Source organism: Nasonia vitripennis, chromosome 5 (assembly GCF_009193385.2).
Source record: "Nasonia vitripennis strain AsymCx chromosome 5, Nvit_psr_1.1, whole genome shotgun sequence".
In the NCBI taxonomy this organism is placed as follows: Eukaryota; Metazoa; Arthropoda; class Insecta; order Hymenoptera; family Pteromalidae; genus Nasonia; species Nasonia vitripennis.
In genome coordinates this window covers 7,793,368-7,816,125 of record NC_045761.1, presented here as the reverse complement: position 1 = coordinate 7,816,125, position 22,758 = coordinate 7,793,368, and the positions used below count along the sequence as shown (strand labels likewise).

The 22,758-nt window shown below is 41.4% G+C and overlaps 4 protein-coding genes across 9 annotated transcripts in view; 3 read left to right on the top strand and 1 right to left on the bottom strand.

The window, feature by feature from the left end:
• The window catches only part of LOC100120416 (potassium voltage-gated channel protein Shaw), a 46,656-nt gene extending 41,911 nt beyond the window's left edge, over positions 1-4,745 (top strand). For both annotated transcript variants that reach the window (XR_004227945.1, XR_004227944.1), the window contains one exon: positions 734-4,745. The gene's annotated coding sequence lies outside the window, so the exon portion shown is untranslated. The remainder of the gene's footprint in view (positions 1-733) is intronic.
• Positions 1-14,906, bottom strand: part of LOC100120444 — a 25,275-nt gene extending 10,369 nt beyond the window's left edge. The window contains exons 1-5 of one of the 2 annotated variants that reach the window (XM_008218708.3): positions 14,626-14,906; positions 10,044-10,337; positions 9,791-9,974; positions 8,346-8,533; positions 732-881 (exon numbers count right to left, since the gene is read on the bottom strand). In XM_008218708.3, the coding sequence (XP_008216930.1) occupies positions 732-881; positions 8,346-8,499 (304 nt within the window). In that variant the 5' untranslated portion in view covers positions 8,500-8,533; positions 9,791-9,974; positions 10,044-10,337; positions 14,626-14,906. Of the gene's footprint in view, positions 1-731; positions 882-8,345; positions 8,534-9,102; positions 9,211-9,790; positions 9,975-10,043; positions 10,338-14,625 lie in introns of those variants that run through there. The other variant, XM_008218711.3, reaches the window with a different exon arrangement.
• Positions 4,619-6,390, top strand: LOC100678142. Its single transcript, XM_003424393.4, has 5 exons — positions 4,619-4,805; positions 4,905-5,066; positions 5,138-5,431; positions 5,751-5,897; positions 5,967-6,390. Exons 1-5 carry the CDS (start codon positions 4,745-4,747, stop codon positions 6,047-6,049), a joined length of 747 nt encoding a protein of 248 aa, XP_003424441.1. The 5' UTR covers positions 4,619-4,744; the 3' UTR covers positions 6,050-6,390.
• LOC100120495 (uncharacterized protein CG7065) lies at positions 14,848-22,758 on the top strand. 4 transcript variants are annotated; one of them, XM_032600104.1, is made up of 8 exons: positions 14,848-15,175; positions 15,250-15,392; positions 17,174-17,287; positions 17,777-18,489; positions 18,676-18,764; positions 18,850-18,958; positions 19,327-20,732; positions 20,849-22,758. In XM_032600104.1, exons 3-8 carry the CDS (start codon positions 17,213-17,215, stop codon positions 22,465-22,467), a joined length of 4,011 nt encoding a protein of 1,336 aa, XP_032455995.1. In that variant the 5' UTR covers positions 14,848-15,175; positions 15,250-15,392; positions 17,174-17,212; the 3' UTR covers positions 22,468-22,758. The 4 variants fall into 4 exon arrangements, with proteins under 4 accessions (XP_032455995.1, XP_032455994.1, XP_008216928.1 ...); XM_032600103.1 differs by having other exon boundaries at positions 14,995-15,392; XM_008218706.4 differs by lacking the exons at positions 14,848-15,175; positions 15,250-15,392 and adding an exon at positions 15,426-15,796.

Below are 22,758 nucleotides of genomic sequence, written 5' to 3'. Positions count from 1 at the left end.
TTTTCCGCGGCGCGAAAAATTCATCCGCCTTAATTTCGTGCTTTTAAGCGCGGACGCTCCTTTTTCTCGCCTCTGCAGATGCGGGTTTTATAATGTAGTTCGCGATAGTAGTCGGGAACGTTTCTCGCGGCTTTGGGTATGGAATAGTTATCGTATCGGCAGAATCGATGTTTTTTCTATTTTATTTAGTGTCGTCCGAATACTTTCATATAGCTCGTTATTGTTTATTATTCAAAAAAAGCGAGCCGGTGAAAGCCATTCTTTCAATATTTGCCGAATAAAACGTTCGTTACTCGGATTTTCCTACAGACAGCTTTGAAAAATCGACGAAAAACATTCAAACGCACACACGATCCGCTATATAGTATAATCAAAACTATAAACTTTAAAATATTCTCTCGCAGTCGATAATCGCTCAAAATTTCCATCATCAGCGAATTTAATCCGCCAGCGAGATCCTTCCAGCTTGTGTACACGTATACGTTAGCAGGAGCTCGAGCAATTTGCCCGGCTCCTGATTACCCGCACGCGACCGGCGCAAGAGATGACTCTTGAGAGAATTTATTGGAATCCGATGCGCTATAACTGCGGAAGCGCGCGATAATTACATTCAATATTAGTACACACGTGCCCCGATCCGTCCACATACGCATTCGAATCTCCCCCTGTAGCACGACTAATATACGTATTCGGAATGAGAAAACATCGTAAAAAAGGAATAATCGACTTACAGACGCAGCAAACGCCGAAGCCCAGAGCACACGGTCCTTGAAAGGTGCCGCGCTGGATGCGGCAGTCGTACGTGTTCATGCATATTCCGCGGCGGCGCTTATCCGCCGAGAGACACTCCTCCGCCACCGGTTCCGGGAAGAAACTGAGAACTGCAAGAAGAAGAAGAAGAAGAAGAAGAAGAAGAATAAGAAGAAGTGATGCTGCTGGAACAGAGTATAACATATATTGTCACGAGGATCTCATGAAAGATCTCGAGAGCCGAGCGAGTACAGTTGCTGAAACTTTGATTTCCTCTCTGTGTGGCATTAATTCGCCAGACTATAAGCGCGAACGATATACTTGCGCTTCGCACGTCGTCGCTGTTATACGGATTTCGACACACGAGCGTCTCGGGAGCTCATACCGACGAATTATTTCCTCTCACGTGTCTGTATTTTAGCCTCTGCGCTCGACACTAATCGCCATTCTCATAGGCTTTATTTTTAATAAAGAAGAACTGCATTGCCGTAAACAGCTATAGCCCTGTGCTTTAATCCATCCTTCTTTGGTCTTTGTCATTACCGTCGTGAACCGGGTTTTAATCTACGTTAACGACGAAAGCTTCGACGCCGGCCCTTCAGAGGAACGTGACTTTTTCAAAAGCCAATCAAAGCTCGCTGTGCACGGCGCTTCCTCCTCTTTTTCACTCTGACGTACAATGGCAATTGTTGCGCGTGCGACTTTTTTCTCGAATCCGAAAAAAAAGTAGTCATTACCCAGAGTAGCTTGAACTGAATTGCCATCGGTAGCTATATGTAGAATGACGAAGCCGCGTTTGAAAAGAGCAAAACCCATTTGGCTCGCTCTGCTCACTAATAAATATACAGTATGGCGCCATAGCTCGCTCGAGGTAGAATAGCAGCTGATTACTCAAAAGCGTTTATAATGAGTAGTTAAAATCGTCGTCAGGGCGGACACGATAAAGCTATTAAAACATTTAAGTAAGTGCGCAATAAGCGCTGTTCGAAAATTTCCCTGATAGAGTATATATACCTGAGTACACACAGCTCCTCCGCCCCTCTAGGAGCTTATACGCGTCCGAGATTAATTAAGAGGCGAAAAGCTCGTTAAATTAAAAGTCCTCGTTAGCGAATTGAATCGCGCGCCATATAGCCGGCTGGTTCATTTGTACGCGTCAGAGCAGCGACTCAACTCTCTCGCTTTTGCTCGCTTGGAAACGAAATGCGCAAACGTATCGAGAGATACGAAATTCCTCGAGAGGAGCTGCGCGAGCAGTAATTTGTATTTTGCTCGGGTACGTGCGTATATGTATAATTATTCGGAATGATGGAATCGTATGAAGCAGAAAGTTTTGTCGAAATAAAATCAAACTATAATCGGAATAATTATAATAGAAGCTCGTATGCTTTTATCGCGTAACCAACATGTTCGCCTCGTGGCTTCTTGAACTGTTAAGAACTTTAGAACAAGCCGTGCGTCCGTCTCGGATAACAATCTATTGTTACCAACTGTACAGTATATTACAAGCAAGTTTCATTCGCACAGACCGAGTATAATTATGACCGCCGGTGACTTGCCGTATTTTAATTACAACATAATTGCGGAATACAATACGAAACTGAAATGCACACTCCGGTTTATATAGCATAAAACGCGCCGGCTCTCTTGTGTTTGTGATACAAAGAAAGTGGTTGTCTCAAGCGTATAACATTTGCGTCTGAATAATTCTGAATTTCTGTAGTTTCGTCTGGAAATTTAGGTGAAAAAGTACACAATGCAGTTATCGGGAAAAAGCCGAAACATCCAAGTGTACATCTCCACGCTGTGAATCGTTCGAACGAGACAAAGCGAAGTAGGTGTATAATATAGAGGATCGTATACGTAATGCGATAAGTTTAAACTGGAAAGCCGCGCCCGTATACAGCACCGCTTGAACTTGGTTAAAGCCGATACTATATACTGTGTATACTTCACCGAATCGAGTTCGAAATTTCCAAACAATGAAGAACGCGCATACACGACTATCTCGAGAACGGCCCTCGCTTTTTAATTCAATCACCCGAAGCTCACAGCTGTGCGCGTGTATCTATAGATTTTTTCGCGATCGACGCAGCAATGAAATTACGCGTCGCTTACGGTATACATATATCGAATCGACCTCTTCCGAAATGAAATTCGCGCGATTGCGTTATTCCGCGAAAACAGCGTCGCGCGCACACACACCCCCAAGGAGTTCGGAAAAGAATTTCCAGGAAAAGTCGTCATTCGGGTCCGGGACGTAGTGCGACATCTAATAATGGTAATAACCTTCGGGCTACCGAAACGAAGTTTCCTCGTACTATCACCTATATACATGTACAAACCGTCGCAAAGCTCGTCGGCACTGTATATACGACTCTAGCTGCACAGTACAGCAGCAGCGTCGGGTTGAATTATTCCCGGAACGGCTGCTTTATCGCTTCGCTTCGGTGCGGCTTCGCCGTCGTCTCTTTCTCCCGCGCGAAATCTCTCCCTCACTTGCTCGAGTTTCTTGAATATTGCACAGACCGAAGCTGCTGCTGCTGCTGCTGCTGCTTCAGCTGCTTTAAACAATTAGTCAGGGTGTGTAGCTCCGTTACGATGTATAGAGGAAAGCTCTCGAGCCGCTCGCGAAAATACAGCCTGCGCCGAGCGAGCGAGCAAATGATTGCACGACGCGCGCGCATTGTGCCGTCGACGATTTCTGCCGGCGTGTATTAACGAGGCCGCGGAGTCCTATTTCGCCGATCGCTCGTGTACACCTATACAAGCCTCTTCTGGAGAGGGAGACGTTGGATTTCCCGAGCGGAAAATCAGCTCGTTGATTTTCTTTCGCGAAAAGCCGAAGGTTGATGTCTCTATAGGTACGCGATTGGATTTTTAAAATAACTGCGTGGTTATATGCCTGAACGTTGACAAACAAATGTCTGCTACGTCACGCGCCTGTGTATTGTAATTTTCTGTGTAAGTTGCACCGCGAAAACGTGCGTTAAGCCGCCGCACGTTCGGGTTGCATAACTCGAAGCTGTTGCAAGAAATATGCGAGATGAATTCTCTCCGTATATAATACAGCGATGCAGCAGATGCTGCGCCATTTTATCGATATAACGGAATATGTTATATAAAAATGACGCAGCCGCTTGTAATAATAATATGCCCGAATATGCGCGACGGGATACATATTAAAAATAATAACGTCTCGACTATATTCTTGGGTTATATTAATTAGACTCGCAGTGGAGCTGCGTAAAAGCAGTGTAGTTAATTAATTATACGTTTTCTCGGAATAAGCTGCTGTACGAAGGTATGTAAACACAAGTCCGTCGTTAATTAGATATGTATATCATGTAGCCGTTTTGAAAGTATCTCGCCGCATAGACGTGTCACATTATCCGCGACGAGCTTACGAGACGAGTCAGCGTAATTATCTTCAGTTCTTTTATGAAGTAAAATTCGTTTGATCTCCTCTAAGGCTTCGACGGCATCGTTTTTTCATCCCCAAAAACGGCTAATTAGATCGCTGAATTAAAAAAAAAAAACACGAGACCGTTATAACGTCATTCGAGCTGTGCGAGCAACGATTACCCTCGTCCCACTAATTTCATACGATTACTTCCATCCGGCACACCCCCGCGCGGAATTAGTTTCATCGCGATAAGCGCGTCTCGCGATAAAAGACGGATTATCCAGCAGCCCGGTATACAGAAATACAATTCGACTCGTTTTAAAATCAGTGGCGCTGCTCGAGACAGTAACATACACACTCGCGCGCGAAAATTTGTCGCTCGTGTTTACCAACACACACACACACACACACACACACACACACACACACACACGACGAGATAGACGACATTGTGCGAGAGCCCGATATCTCAGCTCAGTAGCTCTTCGACGATCGATCGGTGTACACATCGTCCGGTCGAAACCTTCTCCTGTAGGTATATATCGGTTTTTAATAAGCAGCACACGTCGCGTGAATTTCCGGACCAAAATGAAATCCGTCATCTGCGTCGTCTTCCTCTTCGCTCTCTCGATCCGAGCTGACACTTACCGTAAGTTTCATTCTTTCACCTGATAAATCTTCGCCGACAATCGATTTTTGCATCCCTCGGTAAAATTCTTAATCGCGTTGGGCTTTCATCTTCCACCAGTATCGGCGATTCCATGCAGGAACGACGAGGGCTGCAACATAATCCTCGCGCAGCCGTCGAGGCCGATATGCCTCAATGGGATCTGCATGTGCCCGAATATCACGACGAAGATGTACCAGCACTGCTCCAACAAGGACATCGTCGTTAGTGCACGGTTTAATGGTAAGTTGGTTGTTAATAAGAACGATGACACTCGCATTATTAACCCTTCGTCCCATCTCTCTGTTACACAGGCGAGGACCGGAGATGCTCCATCGACATGGACTGCAGGCACATCATAGGCGCCAAGTGCTTCAAGTCGGATAAGGATATCGAGAAACTCGGCACCTGCGACTGTCAAAACCACATGGTGATGAGCGACAACAACCAACACTGTCTCCAAATAGCGAACGAAGTGATGGACAAGTGTAACGAGACGATACAGTGCACCATGGGTCTGAAAGGTGCCGAGTGCAATGAGGGCATCTGCCGATGCTGGGCCGACTACCACTATGCCTACACGAAAAAGCGCTGCATTCCTAATAAAGGTGAGTACTGAACGACTCGTTTCAAAGGAAAGAGTAATCGTTCGAATTTCAAATGCGACCATCTCGCCCGGGTTTTCGGAAGAAACGGTTGAATTCGCTCGCTGGTATGCACGGGAAAGCCGGGATCAAAATATTTACGTTCCTAAGAGAACCGACGAGAAAGCTTTGTTTGTTCCGCGTGTGTGCTCCGCGAGCGGTTGCAATTTCGAGCTTGGGATTCAATGGCAACGTAAACAGTTGGAGAATTTTCGTTGTCGCGGTACATCTCGTAACGGCATAATGCTTGAATCGAATTGAATCTTGATTTTTTTTTCCTCAGCATACGGAGAAACGTGTACCCATGAGGAGGAGAGCTGCTACCAATTGGCGGCGCCGGCCAACGTCAACGCTTTGGGATGTTCCGACAAAAATGTTTGCACGTGCAGGAAGAACTTCCGCTTCGTCGGTGGCCTTTGCCAAGCTTCAGGTATGAACTTTTCCTTTTGCTAATTTTTTGTCTCGATTCGACGAAATATTAAAGAATTATAATCCACAGGTTACGTCGCAAGTGCCACACGAACAGTGATTCAACTTTTGCTAGTCGCAGCGACGGCGATATTCGCCATCTTAATGTTCTGATCAAACGAAAATCGAACAATTATCGTTTATTAGTAGACTTTTAATGATATTTGTGTTGCAATTGTGCGTCGCGTTTTCGAAGGTTTTATTCGTTCTGTATCGGCGATTGCGTTTACTTTACCTTTGTGCGAGTTTTATTATTGTAAGTGTTCATCATTTATTTATCGTACTTTAATCGCCATGGCTCTTGTACTCAAGTATTATTTATTGTTAAGAGTTTCGTGCCATATACTTATTTGTTTTAAAAAGAAAAAATCGTTCATCAAACATGTTATTGTTATACAAGTTAAGTTTACCGAATTGTTTTACCGAAATATATAAGTTCGTTTTTTAAAACTGCATTATTATTAGTATTATTCACTCGAGTATACCTCTAAACGTCGTTTGCCTTTTTTGTGAGACGATAAAGGATGAAATTTAAAATTGTAATAGTGAAATATTTCTCAAACGAATCTGCGCCGATTCGTCTCGAGAGATGAATCTTATTAAACGAAGAATGATACAATTTCTCGAAGAATTTATTAAGATTTAGCCCGGTTACGCTCTTGCAAGGGATTATCATTTTTCTCAACCCTCCGATTCTCCACATCCACCGCGCCACGACGGCGAGTATGAGATATCCGCTAGGGATCACCCTCCTATTTTCAAATTCTCTCGCCTGAAACTATTATACAGAAATATGAAGCTATCCTTTATAATTAAAAAAGAGAAAAAAATAGAAAAATGAGATCTCATTCACAACACAGTTTATCAGTCGTGTTAAAACGCACAGAATCAAATAAATACAACTTTTAAGTTTGGGGAATACAGACGACCGTATGCAAATTCACACGTAATACTTCGGCAAGTCAGCTGCGACGCTTACGATAGCATTCCGCGACGAAATCTCAAGCTCCTTTCGGCTATATTTAACAGGGCTTTTCCTCAATTTTCCAAAGTCCTTATGCAAATACGAATGCTCGATTAATCACCCGTAAGTCGGTACAGCATAGCCGTAAACATAACACTGCATTAATTTCATCCCAGTTTCCGAATAATAATGAAGCCTCACAATGCGCTCTCTCGAGATATGCTACTTTGCAGCGCAAGCCAGTGGAATATTAATGTCTCTAAAATAAAAATATACATTTATATCTCCAAAGGCGTGATTTACAATTTTACAAAGTGCTTCCTCGAAGATGAATTTCAGTGGGATGAAAACTCACGGAGCAGTTGATGAATTTTAAAATTGCTTTTGAATTGCACATTATGCGAAAATTGTAATAAAAAAAGTTCATCCACGGGGTGTAAAGTAGATTGTCTTCTCACTCAATCAGTAGGGTATTAAGTCTGAGGTAAAGTGACGAATCAATTTTTCACAAAACAGATTCGTTTATGCATATTGAATTGCATTCGAATGTGCCAGCTAAAGTAGGATGTGTGCGGCTCCCTCTAAAATTCAATGGCTTTTAAATTGGAATCTTGGCGAGTGTACTGCTTTGCTATGATAATATTAATGTTTACATTACGGATCGGATACACTGTATGTCAACGTATAAAAAAAACACCATTTACATACTGCGCATAATTATTTTGCACAGCGTGTAACTCGAAATTGGCAATTCCTATACACGAGTAACAATACCATAGTCCCCGGCGGATAAATACGTAAAGCTTCCCGAAAGCCTTTTAAAAAATCAACCGACAAAATAAAGGTCCTGGAACAGCTTGACGAGTTTCGCTTTACACTGAAAACAAGTAGATAAAGGACGAGCGTGTCAAGACACCGGCTTCAAAGAAACTAAAGCTATATGCGTAATTCAACGCTTCCACGCTAAAAATAGTGCGAACGTCCGTTCATTATAAAAAAAAAACCTTAAAAGCGGAAACTCGACAGTCTATTATACACGGGGTGCATACACCCGTAGGAGCAAGCGAGAGCTACCGCAAGATTAAACCGCAGCAGCAGCCCTCGCGTGTAACGGCTCGGGGGAAAAAAATAGCTTGTCAAACAAGCATCATCGAGCCGCTCAAAGGCTCGGCTCCGCAAACACGCAACCTGTGTGTATACGCTTTGAGCCTCGAAGTGTGGATAATTCTCGCGATCGCTCGCGCGCACAAGCCCATCCTCGTGCGTGTAAACGGGCCGTCGAGAGAGCGTATATACACGGAAGCAACAGCGCCGAGTTGGAAGTATCGAGCGTTATAGCCTTTAAAGGACACACACATATTGTTCTGCCTCTCGCTTGTCCCATCAAGATGATGCATGCCGAGCGGGCCGCGAAATTGCACTAGCGCATAGCAATTAAACACTCACCTCTGGGGAGAAGACTGCTGCTGCTGGTAAGGCCGTTGCGGGCAGGCTTCTGCGGCTGAGAGGCGGTGGACCACAGCGGATAGGGCCACTGGGCACTTGGCACCGCCAGCAAGACCAAAGAACCGAGCGTAAGCGCCAGATGCAGCCGTGACATCGTCTCGACTGATAGCTCTCCTCCTCGTTGTCGTCTGTGCGAAGCAGAAGAATCTGTGTGTTAAACTCGAGATGAGGATGTTCCAGACGCGCGCTGGGATGACGCCGGATGCGCGGGAAGATTAATAGTTGTTTTCGCTTGCGGAGCCCGCAGAGGATGTAGATATGGGCGCGCGCGATGGGAGGCTAGTTTTCGCAAAAATCGCAATTGGATCAGCCGTATCTTATATTCTCTCTGCTTCGGAGAATTTATTTGCGCTCGGACGAGCTTGCTGATAAGTTGCTGAAAGTGTACGGGTATAATGCGGCGTTTGGAATAGTGGGTCGCTCGCTCGCGGAAGCAAGCATGTATAAGAAGTGACCTGTGAGCTAGCTTTGATTGCGCTTGACTATGTGTAAAGGAAGTTACGATGTTTTGGTTTTAAACGCGGTGGTATAGATTTTTTACTCGAGAGTAGTGGAGAAGATTATTTCGATTCAAGAAGGATATCGAAGAAGAAGGTCGATCGAGGTCAGCCGGAAGACGAAACTCCGCGTAATAAAAATTACACGCAACCACTGTACAATCACAACAAAATAATTCACTAGTCTGCAACTAAATCACCTTGGAATTCTCCACTTTATATCCACAAGTATCAACCGCACAGAAATCCGTCCGACATCCGCAATGAGACTCTATACGCGGCAGGTGAAAAGATGGAAGCCCGGTCAGTACACTACTGGCCCAGGCGCGTGGCACAATCTCGATTCTCGATCAGGCCCCTCTCGGTTCTTCTCCCCCCACTCCGGGCGCCTCGGGCCCACTGCATGTACCACGTGATCGCGGACTCGCGGAGAAGCGCGCGTAAATACCGTTCGTCGCCTCGAGAGTCCGGTGCTGTAAGCGCGTTATACGTCTCCATATTCTGAGGCTATATAATGCGTGATATGCACGCACGCGTTCGTCTCTGGAATTGTAGGCCTGCGTGATGAATTATGCCGCGTCTCTCTGTCGTGTTAACTGTTTAGCCGTTCCGCCGAGGATCGTGTGCGACGTTGACATTAGTCACAGCACCTGATTTTTTCGTTCCTTGTCGCTGCGCTTTGTGACGCTTTCTTTAGTTTAGTGCAATTGTAGCTGCGCGTAAGTGCAGTTATGCAGGTGTGCGAGTGTCCATATGGTCGGTTTGGATGGGAGAGGATTTTAAATGCGTCGAGTTAATTTGAATCCGAACTGTTCAGCGGCTCGATTTGCATAATTATATACTATAAACTTATAATTGGCATATTTTAAAAGCTAAATCTAAACGTACTTGCTCTGTGCTAGAATGGCATCCGCTTATTTCCAAAGTTTCGAGTGCACACTTTTCCCGGAAATATCCGTAAAAATAAGTAGGTAGAAATTGCGCGGAATGATACCCAATTTTTGTTTCTATCTGCTTTTATGGCTATTACCTTCTTGAAACTTTCAGAATTGGTAAACATTTTCAAAACGATCTGAAATTATACGAAATTTTAGTTAATGGTGCGGTATTCGTGCAAACCACTTTGCTTACATATACTCACTATATTTTCGATATTCTGAAGTATAAAACGAAGCATCAGCTACTTTAAAAAATGTATTTTCAAATTTTTTCATCAACTATTCCAAGCTTAGCATACGCAAACTGCTTCATCCCTCATCTATGTAACATTAGGCGAGGCTAGCCGAGATATTGGTTTTGGACTGTATGGACACAGCTGAGCTAGCAGTCACTCAGAAGAAGCTATCCTCAAAGTCTTATCAGTAGACCAGATGCAGAGCTTGGCTTTGATGAAAGCATCGCAGACCAAAGTGCAGATAACCCGAAATGTAAATGTCTGTAAAAGCACTATTGGTATTCAGAATTGCATAAATGTAGTAAATATTTTAATCAGTAATACATTATCATATCGAATGGATGTATGTTCTATTCTGGAAATTTAAGAATGAAACATGAATGCGATGAATGATGAAAACGTTTTATTTACGTAATGTGTGAGCGCATGCAACAATAAACATGTTAAATGAATTTTCAGATTTCCTATGTAACGCACTCCCTCGCATGCGCCACGAATTTCTTCTTCGAATTGAAAATCACTGCGTATTTAAATTCAGATTGGGTACAGCTTCAATATCAATATGTAGATTTGCGCTTCCCGGAATTTTAATTTAAAAATATATTTTTGTCGAGCCCGGAAACAAAAGATTTAACACAAATGTTAGTTTTGTATATTGATTTACGTTTCAGTTCTATACAGGTTGCTATATTTTCTTGAGTATCGATATCAACGTTCCGAACAAATATAAATGAATTTACAATCAGAAGTATATTACATTACCTTGTACATAAAATGTAAAGTATATGTTTTCGAATTAACACGATTAGAACCATACCACCCGTAATTATGCAAATTTGTTGAAATCCAATATCTGGTTTATTAAGTACATCTTCATACCGTTACATGATTAAAGTAAACCTGCGGCATGATATCACGAACTTATCGATCCAAAAGATAATAGAAATTTTGAATAAACAACGATACCCACTTTTCCTTCCGTGCACGGAGACCGCAAAATCTGTTCAATAATATACTCTAAAAAGTACCGTTTGTGATTCGCAAAGAAAGCAGCTTTCGTCCGGTGATATCGAAGCGTTACATTCTTACAAACTCCAGAGCCACGAAACCAAAAGCTCCTCTTAATACAACGTATAACAAAGTGCATCCCATGCACATCGCGAGTGTGGGCTAGAGCATTCTCGAAAGTCATCATGCAACTCTCATCATCGATCAAACGCTGAATCAAATTAGAGACAAGCATCGCGCGGCTATGCGAACGATCTCTCTCTCTCTCTCTCTCTCTCTCTCTCTCTCTCTCTCTCTCTCTCTCTCTCTCTCTCTCTCTCTCCCCTTCTCTATCGGAATTTCCACAGGCGTTGCCGAAATATGCCACAGCCCAGCAGAGATTCGTCAGCATCAAAGACAATCAGAACTATACAGAACCACGCTAAACTGCGCTTCTTCGCTCTATAGCATACACTGCTGAAAGCTCGAGTCGAAGTAGTCCCGAGCCGTACATCGAATTACACGTCCACCTACAGATAGATATACGTAGACGTATGTCCGTTAGTAAAAGCCAAGCGTAGATCGTAATTGCGTCGATTGTGTCCAGCGCGCTTGTTTCGCTAACGATAATGGCGAGAATACATTCGCCCGCGAACGTGTGCATAACGTACGTATTTCGTGTACCTTTCATCGATCGCAAGCTCTCGCGTCCAGTAAAACGAGGCTCAAGCTCACTGCAAGCTCAGTTTATTGTGACACGTCGTCGATAGTTCCTCTAGCGAACTCCCTCAAATGGACGCGTGATGCGGTGAGCTCTGATGGAATATGTAGTGAGAGATTGGCTTTGTTGCTGTATACTTTCACGGGATTTTTCGGATTTTGATGGGATACGAGGGTAGGAGCTTTTTTTTAGTTCACGCGCGGTATGCGGTTTCGAGCGAGCTTGACTCGCGGCTTTGGCGAGCTTGACTTCTTCGCGCGCGAGCGAGCCAAGATTAAAAGGTGATGCGAGTGATATTCGCACTGGCAGATATCGAGTTTCGCAGTTTTTAACTCTGACGAGCTTTCTATACTTCGTGACCTGGTTTTCTTTGTTATCGAAGTTTTTCCTATATATTCCTTCGAAATTTTATTAGCTACTGGTGGTAAAAGCTGCGAATGACTTTTGTTAGAAATGTCTGATAAAAATTGTCAGCTTTAAGCTTCATTTATAAAGTTTGGAATTTAAACGCTATGTATTTAAGCTTTAGTAGCGAATGGAAATGGAATACGAAACGTATTTCATTCGGTTGGTTAATTCAACAAACAAAATTAAACGTACTCTTATACACAGTTGAAGAAAATCATAATCCTCAGCATTAACATATTATATCGAAGCTAATAATTTCTTTGAAATGTGATTATCAATCGAGCGTCATAAAATATAAAGCTTTATGTGCGAAAACACTAGCGAAGCGGATAGCAGTATGGATATCTATGATTTCTAACGGAATACATTAACATTCATTACTCCGTGATCCCTACTACACACAATATCAATTTGCGTTAATAAACACGCTCTATTAAATTATTTAATACCGCGTTGCCTATTCACTTTGTAAACCGATATACTCTCGCGGAAGCACAAACGTGTCAAGAATATTGCCGGGATGTAAGTAATCTAGAAACATCCCAAGGCATTGATTAGCCCAGCCCTCAGTGGTTGTATAGCAACTTTTTCCGAATTGGATTATCTCCGGACTCATTAGAATTAATCGAATTACTTACACCTTACCGAATCTATTATACCGACTGAATTGCGTTATTTTATGCTACGATGTTAGTTATACAAGGGATAGGCCCCACAAAAAGTAATTACCTACATTTGTCTACCTGAGATATAATGAATGTGATCTAAAGAATTCGTTGTACCGCCGAGTTAACCATGCTTTTTTGCAACAAAATCTCCGCGAGCTTTTGCACGACTGACCTTTTTTACACCAATCGATTTTTGATCTTGCCAGCTATAGTCAATTTGTACTCTCTTAGAAGTTTCATCAGGTAGACGCAAAAAGATTCGACGGCATGAATATATACCCTATAGATCATTCCATCAGCATAATTTTCTTCCACCGAGCGCCACTTCCATCGATATAATAAATGTGCGCAATCTCATATACGAACTTCTTGCGAATCGAGCTTTTTCGTTACACATAATACATAAAGGAAGTCAGTGCGCGGCTATTTTTAGATTATTGTGAAGTTTATCGATTGACCGAGCTTCGCTGCATCGTTATCGTTAACTATGAAATCGTTCCACTTTCGCACACCGCGAAAAATAATAACAATAAACAACGTAGTATACACATATTGAACGCGCACGTCAGCTGCAGCACACGAACGAATATTTAGCGCTATTGATTATAGCGCAAAAACGTGACGGGTGTATACGTAGGCAAAAGAGAGTCATTGATCTGTTTTTTTTTTCTTTGGTACAAAGCAAAGTCGCGAAGCTTGTTTCCGCTATTTCTATTTTTTTTTCAAAGTTACGACAAAAGTATGCTCACTGAAGCTTGCAGCAGTACAGCAGCAGCAGGAGGCTTCGACAAAAGCTTAAAAACGAAGACTCCATCCGTTCTGAATAACAGACAAAGCCGGAAAGTGGAGAAAGGCGCTGCAGGGAGAGCAAAAAAAACGAGTTCTAGCCCTATAGTCTCGCGGATGCTAACAGTAGCGCACGTTGTGCAGTGTTATAGAAGAGAGGAATATAGTGAGTATATAGTAGCGGGTCAGAAGAGAGAGAGAGAGAGAGAGAGAGAGAGAGAGAGAGAGAGAGACAGAGAAGTTCTCTCGAAGGCACATCGCGCAATCGATTGGCTGCTCTTCCGCCCTCTGACGTGCTGACAAAGACACGCCGTGAGATAAGTTTGTTACCATAGCGCTCATGGTGACTGGTGAGAAATTTATTTTGGAATTGTCACTTTTTTTTATGTTGAAAGGTTGATGTTGAGGTGACACTCTGAACGAATTAGTGGAGATTTGCGGTGGATTTGAATTGCGCGCGTGATTGGGGATGAGGTTGAAAAAGGTTTTAGGGTGGGTAATGAAGGGATCTACTCGTCGTGTCAAGAGAAAGAAAAAATATTGAATAATTTTATCCGAGAAATCATTTTAAATTTAAGTGGAATTTATATAAGAAGGAAGCTTTGTTAGTATTAATTTGAGAGAAAGAAGAAAAACGTGTATAGTCTCATGGCTATATTATACATTTAAATATATCCACAGTTATTTTTATATTTTATTTGTTATGAAAGAATTTCAAGTTGAAAAGACGCAAAGGATATCATAGATTAATTGTGCTGTTATCAACAGCCAAATACTATTTTTAAACGTCGGTTGATAAGGTAGAAAAATGCCCCAGCGTATACGGTACGTCGTTGCGAAGCTTCGTATACAAAAAGTAAATGAATAAATAATCAAGTTTGCGTTATTGCATGCATATGAATATCGATTAATCTGAAATTGATATCGGAGTATTTGCATTTACTGTGATACTTAATTCATAAAATTAAGCTCCACTAACCTAATTTTTATTGAAAATTTCTTTCAACACACTGTACATACGCATAAATAGTACAGTTTTACTGCAGTTATTATTTTTACTCGTAGTGGTTGCCAGGATGCCGGTTTGCTCTACAAATACACATGTGTAAACAGAGACACCATCACTATGCAGTTTGTATATCCCCCCCCCTCTCAACAACATTTTTTGTCATAGAAACCGAAAGTAAAAAAAAAAGTTTAGCTCAAAATTTGTACTTATCTTAATAATCTTGAAATCGCGTAACGATAAAAATTGCCGAAGCCTTCCCCTCTCAGCGGTCACGCAGTAAGTAAAAGGTGGCATTTAAACAAAGAAAACACGCGTATAACAATACCAACCTAAGGCAAAGTAAGTAACCAGCCAGTTTCGCTTCGCTGCTTCAGCAGGGAATGGCATCGTGCAATCGTGCGTCCTCTGTTCACTGAGTACATTGTGCTCGTGCTAAATTCGCCAAGTATACTCACTGTCAGCCTCACAGAAAATCGGGCATTTTGTTTCTTCTATTTTCTCAACGCCGCCGAGCCTGCAGGTCAGTCTCCGGTGCAGCGAAAAATCAGTCACGCCATAGCAGTTATATATACAGCAAAAAATATATATAAGCAGCGCCGCGGCCGCCAACTGCAACAGCGCAAACTCGTCTAGTCTACTCCTCTCTCGAGAGAGTGAAAATGGCTGCGACGACGTAAGGTCTTGTGGGAGAAAGACTCGAAGAGAAAATCCGGCTGAGCGAAAGTGTCGATGCCAGGGTAAGTGCTCGAGAGCCCAGGTCAGCTCGTTTTTCATAACTACACCTAGACGTACGATCTGTTTGCCACGAGCTCCGTCTTGTGATCCGATATGCCATGTTGAATTTTCGGCTCCTATGTTGCCGGTTGCAATACTCTGTTTGCAGACTATACAACTATATATACACGCATATGTCGGGTGTCCCCCTCGCGCGCAGCTACGGAGTCGCCATTGAGGACTCGACTCAATCTCTCGGCGCGGTAAAGATATTGTATGGCGTGTCGGAGGAGAGAGTCTTCTCATAAAGCTTCCACCGTTTTTCTGGTCGCCGGACTGTACTTACATATATATTTTTATACTTACGCTTTCTCGATGCAGACCTTGATTGGCCAGCGCGAGATCGACTGACGCTATACTTGCTCGGGTAAGAGCGAATTTTTAATAAAATTATGTACCGGTGCATAGACTCGACGTCCCGATAACCTCACGAGAGAGAGACGGGACGCTTGATGCGAAAATTTCGGACTGCGCTCGTTCAGAAAGACCGCTTGTGTGATTTTAATTTTTTCCTGGGAAGCTTTCTCACAAGTTTTCTCGTCTATCGGTCTCTGTCGTATATAATACATACTTTATAATATATGCCGCCGACATGTTTCCTGGTGTGTAACCGAACTCGTTCTTCTTGTCCTCGTTCATCCAAAATTACAATTCTATGCCATTATCGTACTATCTAGCATATTTTTACGTGTCGCAGCATTTTTCCATGTTCACATAGCTCTTAAGCATTGTCGTAGGTATTTAGATTTTGTATCGTTGGAACCTACGCATATTGTATACCCACTGTTTATGCTAGTCCTTTGCAAAGTTGAGCTGAACTCAACTTTGCCTAAATAGCACAGTCGTTAAACAAGTTAATTTTTCAACAAGTTAGTGTTTTTGAATTTTGAAAACGATGAGAACAGCATAGAGATGTTTACGAATCCAGCTTATCCTTTTTCTCGGTAAGTAGCTGGAGGCAGTTAAATTATAATAGTAAATTGATTCACGATTGTTCAATTTAGAAATTTTCTTCAAATTTATGTTTCTCTGTATCAATCAAATATAGTTTTTTGCTGCGTGCAAAACATGGTTGTTTATATTATTAATCTTAGTATTTTCAATTGTAGATCCCTTATTTGTAAGCAAAGCTTAAAAAAAATACAATGCAATTTATAAAAAAAAAATAAGTACATTTTAAGTTGCAAAAATGGGTATGTTTTAGGAGCAGGTTTTGTTTATTTAATCCATTGCATTAATTTTTTACAATATAGAAAATAGAATAAATTGTAAACTAATTATGGTAAGTAAATGGTAATACTTTGTTGTCTACCCCTGGAAAGCCAAATTTTATGGTCATGCAAATTTTAATGCCTACAAGCGATCTGCGTCTATTAATATTGTATAAACAACTTATAAATAAAAGATGAAAATCAACAGATGTAATTTTCAAACCTAAAACCCAACTATATTTGGTAAGTTGAAACTTAGGTTTTCATATTTAGTCAGGATATCTTTGCAAAGATATACTGTCAAAATTGTAATGAGATGGTTTGCACAAAGTAATACAGATTCTTGCTAACTAAAGTTTTTGGTTTTAAAAATAAGTTGGCATTATAATACAATATTTGAAAACTATATTCTAGTTGATCCTTGAAGAAGCTTTAAATCCATAAAATTAAAATTCGCATTGCTAAAGTAATATTGTAAAGGGTTATTAAAATTTATTTTAGATTAGTTCCTCAAAGTTTTTGGATATTTTCAGAATACATCTTGGGTGATTATTCACATTTGAGGACAAATCATGCAGAACTTTGATGATCTTGACATTGAGGGGCGGAACCCTTCTGGGAATGTCTCGCAAGAAGATAAAGAAAAGGTAAATGCTCTACCTGTGTTTTTTTTCTCTCAGTATCTTAGAAATGTGCATTCCATTAGTAGTGAAAAGCAGTATTTGTGTGAACACAAATATTTTTAATGATATTTACTTCTAAAAGTATTTACTTTGATTCTTTTAATCAAAGTAAAGGTTAGAGGTAACAATAAGATCTAGTGAGGTGAGATTTTTTCATCCAAAATAATAGTGACTGTGATGTGGGATACAAATAAAGAAAAGTGTATGAATATCGTCTGCTTTACAACGGTTATCAACAACAAATTATACTCCTACGCAAGCTTTTTTCTTTTACTACCATGCAATACAATTCATTAAAATATTAATGAATTGTAATCTATATTTTATTTTTTAAGAAATACATTTAATTTAATGTATTTCCATATTATTTTGTAATTATTTTTTATGACACCAATAGTAATTTGTACATATGTTCCTATTCTATGTATTATATTTGAATATTTGTTTCTGCAGGAAGAGCATGATCGAAAAAGATTGATGAGAAGTAGTGTAACTGCTGAAGATGGTACTTTACGACCAGTTTATTCTGAAACTGAAGATGGTGATGTCTGGTGTCACATTTGCAACATTGCTTTATTTGGAGCACATAAGTTAATGAGCCATAACATATGCAATCGTCATAAAATGAAGCTAGAAGAATGGCCTTATCCAGTATTATTGTGGTCAAAAAGATCAGATATCGTCAAAAAAAGTAGTAAAAATGTTCTTGGAGAAGGTGTTGCACCAGGAGAACCAATTCCACCAGGTATGGAGGATCAAATATCCAGGAGTACGACTATACAAATGAGCTTAGACCGACACAGAAGTTCCCCTCTTGTTGGTCTAGAGTATCTCTTAGAAATTGTAGATCCAGAAAGTCCAGAACCTAGCTATACCTGCGTTCTTTGTGATAAGCGTGGGGATCCTCGAACAGTTATGGCTCACATTACCAGTTATAATCATCGAATAACGTATTTGAATCGTCACTTTCCTACAATATCGCGAGCTATATCAGACCTACCTCGTACTGTTAATTACAAACGAGGAGCTAATGAAATCTCTGTGTTAGTTGCTAAGAAGATTGAACAACATTTTGGAAGATTACAACCTCAGTTGGTGGACAAGCTTCAATATGAAAAAAACAAAGTGCAGATTGTTAAGAGGATATATCATGACTACCATTTTAAGTAAGTTGAGACTCTTATCTCAATAATTTATCTATCACACTTCTATCCATGCTTACATTTTCATTTACCACATATTATTTTTACTATTTATATTAATGCGTGTATATTTTCAAAATTTATCTACCCACAACATATAATGTGCAATATATTTTGTTATTTAACTTGAATAAATTGTTTCCTATGTAGGGAAACAAAGGAACTTACTTTCATGGAAGAGTATGATGTTCGTTGGGTGACAAACTTTGAAGATAAAATGGCTGAAGTCACGCAAAAAGGTTAGTATATTACATTTCTTAAAGAATCTAAGTGTTACTAAAATTTTTCACTCAGAGAAAAATTATTTTTTGTTTGTGTATGAAGAACAAAAAGAAAAAGAAGAATTTTTAAATAAAAAAGAAGATAGAACACATGATAAGACATCAAAAGACTCGTCAAAAGGTGCTGATCCCAAATCAGACTCGTCGAAATCGTAAGTTAACTTTCATCTACTTATATAAAAAATTATATCTCAATTTAAATTAATGCGAGCCTTTTTTCTACGTGATTCGTTTATGGATTTTTTTATAAGAACAATAGATAAATGCTTATTAGATATACGTATTTTAAGAAGCAAATCAAAAAGTCTATTCTCTGTTGCATTAAAATATTTATTTTAATCTAAAAATAAAAAAATTTAACGAAAACAGTCGATTCAATATGAGAAGACAACGACATTTCGTATTTTACATCAAGCGTAGATATTTCAAATTTTATGATCCGAAAACAGGCTTTTTGAGAAATGTTATCTGCGCATAAAACGAAGCAGGCTGTAAAACACATGTCTTTTCACTGTTCTAGTGGATTCAAAATACGCATTTTGACTAAAGAAAAGTTAAATGCTATAAGGAAACCTGATAAAGAGGCCGAGAAAGACGATGGTTTGGAAGATGTAAAGTCCTTATCTTCATTATCGAGTATCTCGAGTAGCCCATCGCCGCGTCGCGGTAGATCTCGTTCCCTCGATCGCTTTGGAAAAAAATCGTCACCTAGCGATAAATACCGAAACAACCACAAATCGAGAGGTCGGTCTCGTTCGCTCGAGCGAAGATGGAATAAGTACAAGGAACAGGCTAAACGCGTCGAGGAGTCGCTCGAGCGAAAGCTCAAGTTCCACGAAAAGAACCCGGAAAAGCACCCGGCCTATCCGGAGGAATGGAAAAAGTTCTGGAACCGAAGGTACAAGGAGCTCCAGGCTGAGGGCAAGGACCCCAGCAAGCATGATTTCAAGCCTGAATGGATCGAGTACTGGAACAAGCGAATGCGCGAGCTGCACACCGAGCAGCTGGAACAGCGCAAAACAGACATTAAAAAGAAACTCGAACTCGAGGGAGAGATGCCGACGGTGTTCCCATCGACGCGACGCGAGAAAAACAAGTCACCGTCGAACGGCAAGCTTGCTGTCAACATAAAGCAGGAGAGTGACAACGAGGTGGAATACGTGGGCATGAAACCAGCAACAAAGTCCATCGACAGGTACCACGATCGGTACAGCGCAGCGAAAGACCGGGACCGTGATCGGGACCGCGAGCGCGACAGAGAGCGTGATAGAGAGCGCGACCGCGAACGAGACCGAGAGCGCGACCGCGAACGGGACCGGGAACGAGATCGTGAGCGTGAGAGAGAAAGAGAACGCGAGAGGGAAAGAGACAGAGAACGAGATCGTCTGAGAGAACGCGATCGAGATTCTCTGAGAGAACGCGATCGAGATCCACTGAGAGAACGCGATCGAGATTCACTGAGAGAACGCGATCGAGATCCACTAAGGGAACGCGAACGAGATCCATTGAGAGAACGCGAACGAGAACCTCTGAGAGAACGCGATCCACTTAGAGAACGTGAACGAGATCCGTATCATTATTCGTATCCGCGTGGTCGCGGTGGATATGTGAAACCGTACTATGCTGCCCCACCGACGCGTCCAAGGTATCATGCAACCCCTTATCCTATGACCGATCGAAACAAGTCACAGTCTCCGCCCAAGGAGGAGATGACTGAGGACTTGGAAATCGTGGGATTGTTGAGGCTGCTCACCGCTCTGGAAGGGCAGTTGGGCTCCTTGGGTCCGAAGATTGTGGCCCTATTATCCAAGGCGTTGGCGGCTGAGAAAGCCAAGCCGAATTCAGCCGAAGAGCTGCTGTTCGACGAGGAAGTGAGCGTTCTCTTTGAGACCGTCAAGGAAAAGCTTAAGGGTCAATTGTTCGCAGGTATTACTCACAATTGAGAATTAATTCTTTTTTTTTGTTATTGTGCTTCTTAAAATTTATGTTTAAAGCTTAATGGATCAGAATTTGTTTAACTTGAACTTTGTTACTGTTCCCAGGTATGATAGAGAAGGTGGCGATTCCACCTACGAAGAATGCCATTCAGAATATAGCCAGATTGCTCCATAATGCGACGGAGAGCAAAAAGAAGATGGAAGAAGAGAAGAAAAAGCAGAAAGAGTTGTTGGAGAAGTCTAGACAGATGGGCTTTCTTAATCGCGCGATGTATCCGCGTGCTATCGAAATTGAGCCTGTTCGCAAATCTGAACCAGTGAGTGTACCAGGCGTGGGTACCGTAGATAAAGTAGCCATTGCACAACAAATCGCGGCGGCATTAATAGCTCAGGGTAGGACGAATGTATCGCAAGAAGAATTAGAGACACTCATTAACGCGGTCGTTGGTATGGCAGAAGCTTCCAAAAATAGTGATAAGCCTGTTACTACGGCTGACTTCGTGAAGGGCTTGACAGGTAATGCTACTAGTACTAATAGTAATAGCAATTCTATCAGTAACAACGATACTTTAAGTTTGAAAGATAGCTACCGGATCAAAACTCCTGAGCCGGAAAAACCTATAGACCATGCGGCTAAAATGGAAACCTTGTCGGATTCCGATTTAAAAGCACTTTTACAAAACTTCAAAGAATTGAGCACGGACGAACAGCATGGGCTCATTAACTTTTTAAAGAAACTCGAGGCAACAGATTCCGCTAGAGTTGAGAAACTTCGTGCTTACGTTAACTTAGGTCCCGCGCCTATATCCCCCGCTTTAAGACCTATATCTCCAGCTAGTGATCAAGACGAGCCTCCCCGTAATTTCCGAAGAAGTGCTTCCCCGTTCTCGAGTCGCAAAGGAAACCATAATCCTTGCGACGATGAAGAGAAGTGGAAACCAAAGCTAGATATATTTGCCGATGAGGATGAGGAAAAACGGAGAAAGCTTGATGACAAATCAAAAGCGAAATTAGATTTGTCAGACGACGATGATGACTATACGTTTGAAGATATTTACAAAGCCGCCGATAAAAATGTTAATGAAAACGAGAAAGCCAAGAAAAGATCGTACTCGAGATCGAAATCCAAATCACCCACAGTATGGTCGCGGTCTAGGTCGCATTCGCCACCTTTTAAGAAATCAGATTACTCCAAGACTAACGATCCTAACGTTATTCTGAACGAGACTAAGCGATTGATCGCCAATATAATGGGTGATCTACCTACTAAGTATGTTTCTAAATCTCACTTGTCGCCGTTGTCTGAAAGTTCTCAAATGTCACAGTCGGGCTCACTTTTACCATCCGTTTCGGCATCGAATACTATTCCAAGCGGTTTCGGGCAAAATTACGGTTTGAGTTCCCAGTCAAACAGTTCCCAGTTACCTTACACCTCTAACCAGTTCCAAAGTTATTCACAACCACCGCAGCAACAATCACAGTCCTACGGCGGTAATTCGGGATTTTTAAATAACGGTTATAATAATTTTAATCAGGGCTTCAGTAATTTGAACAGTCAAAGTCAGTTTAGCGGAATGCCGGCTAATCCGTATCCTCCACCTTCTCAAACGAATTATGGAGGTTCTAATTTCGGAAGCGCTCCGTCTGCTAGACCCTCGTCGTCCTATCCCCCGCAACAGTTTGGGAATTATCCTCCTCCACAGCAACAGCAACGTTTTTATTGAAGAGATATTAGTGTAGTGATTGACTTATAGGTACAAAACATACAGAGACTATTCGCATGTTGTGATTGAAAAACAGGCCACGAGCATCAAATTCAACTCTTTGTTAAAAATTTGTTTAAGACAATTTAATTTTGATAGAATTTGGAATTGTCAAGAAAAATTGTACATGAATAATATTAATATTCATTAAAAAACTTATGATACTTTCAACTTTTGTGTAAATACACAAAAGAAATTTTTGTGTACTTTATATACGCAACTTGTATAGATTTTATGCAGCATAAACTTGTG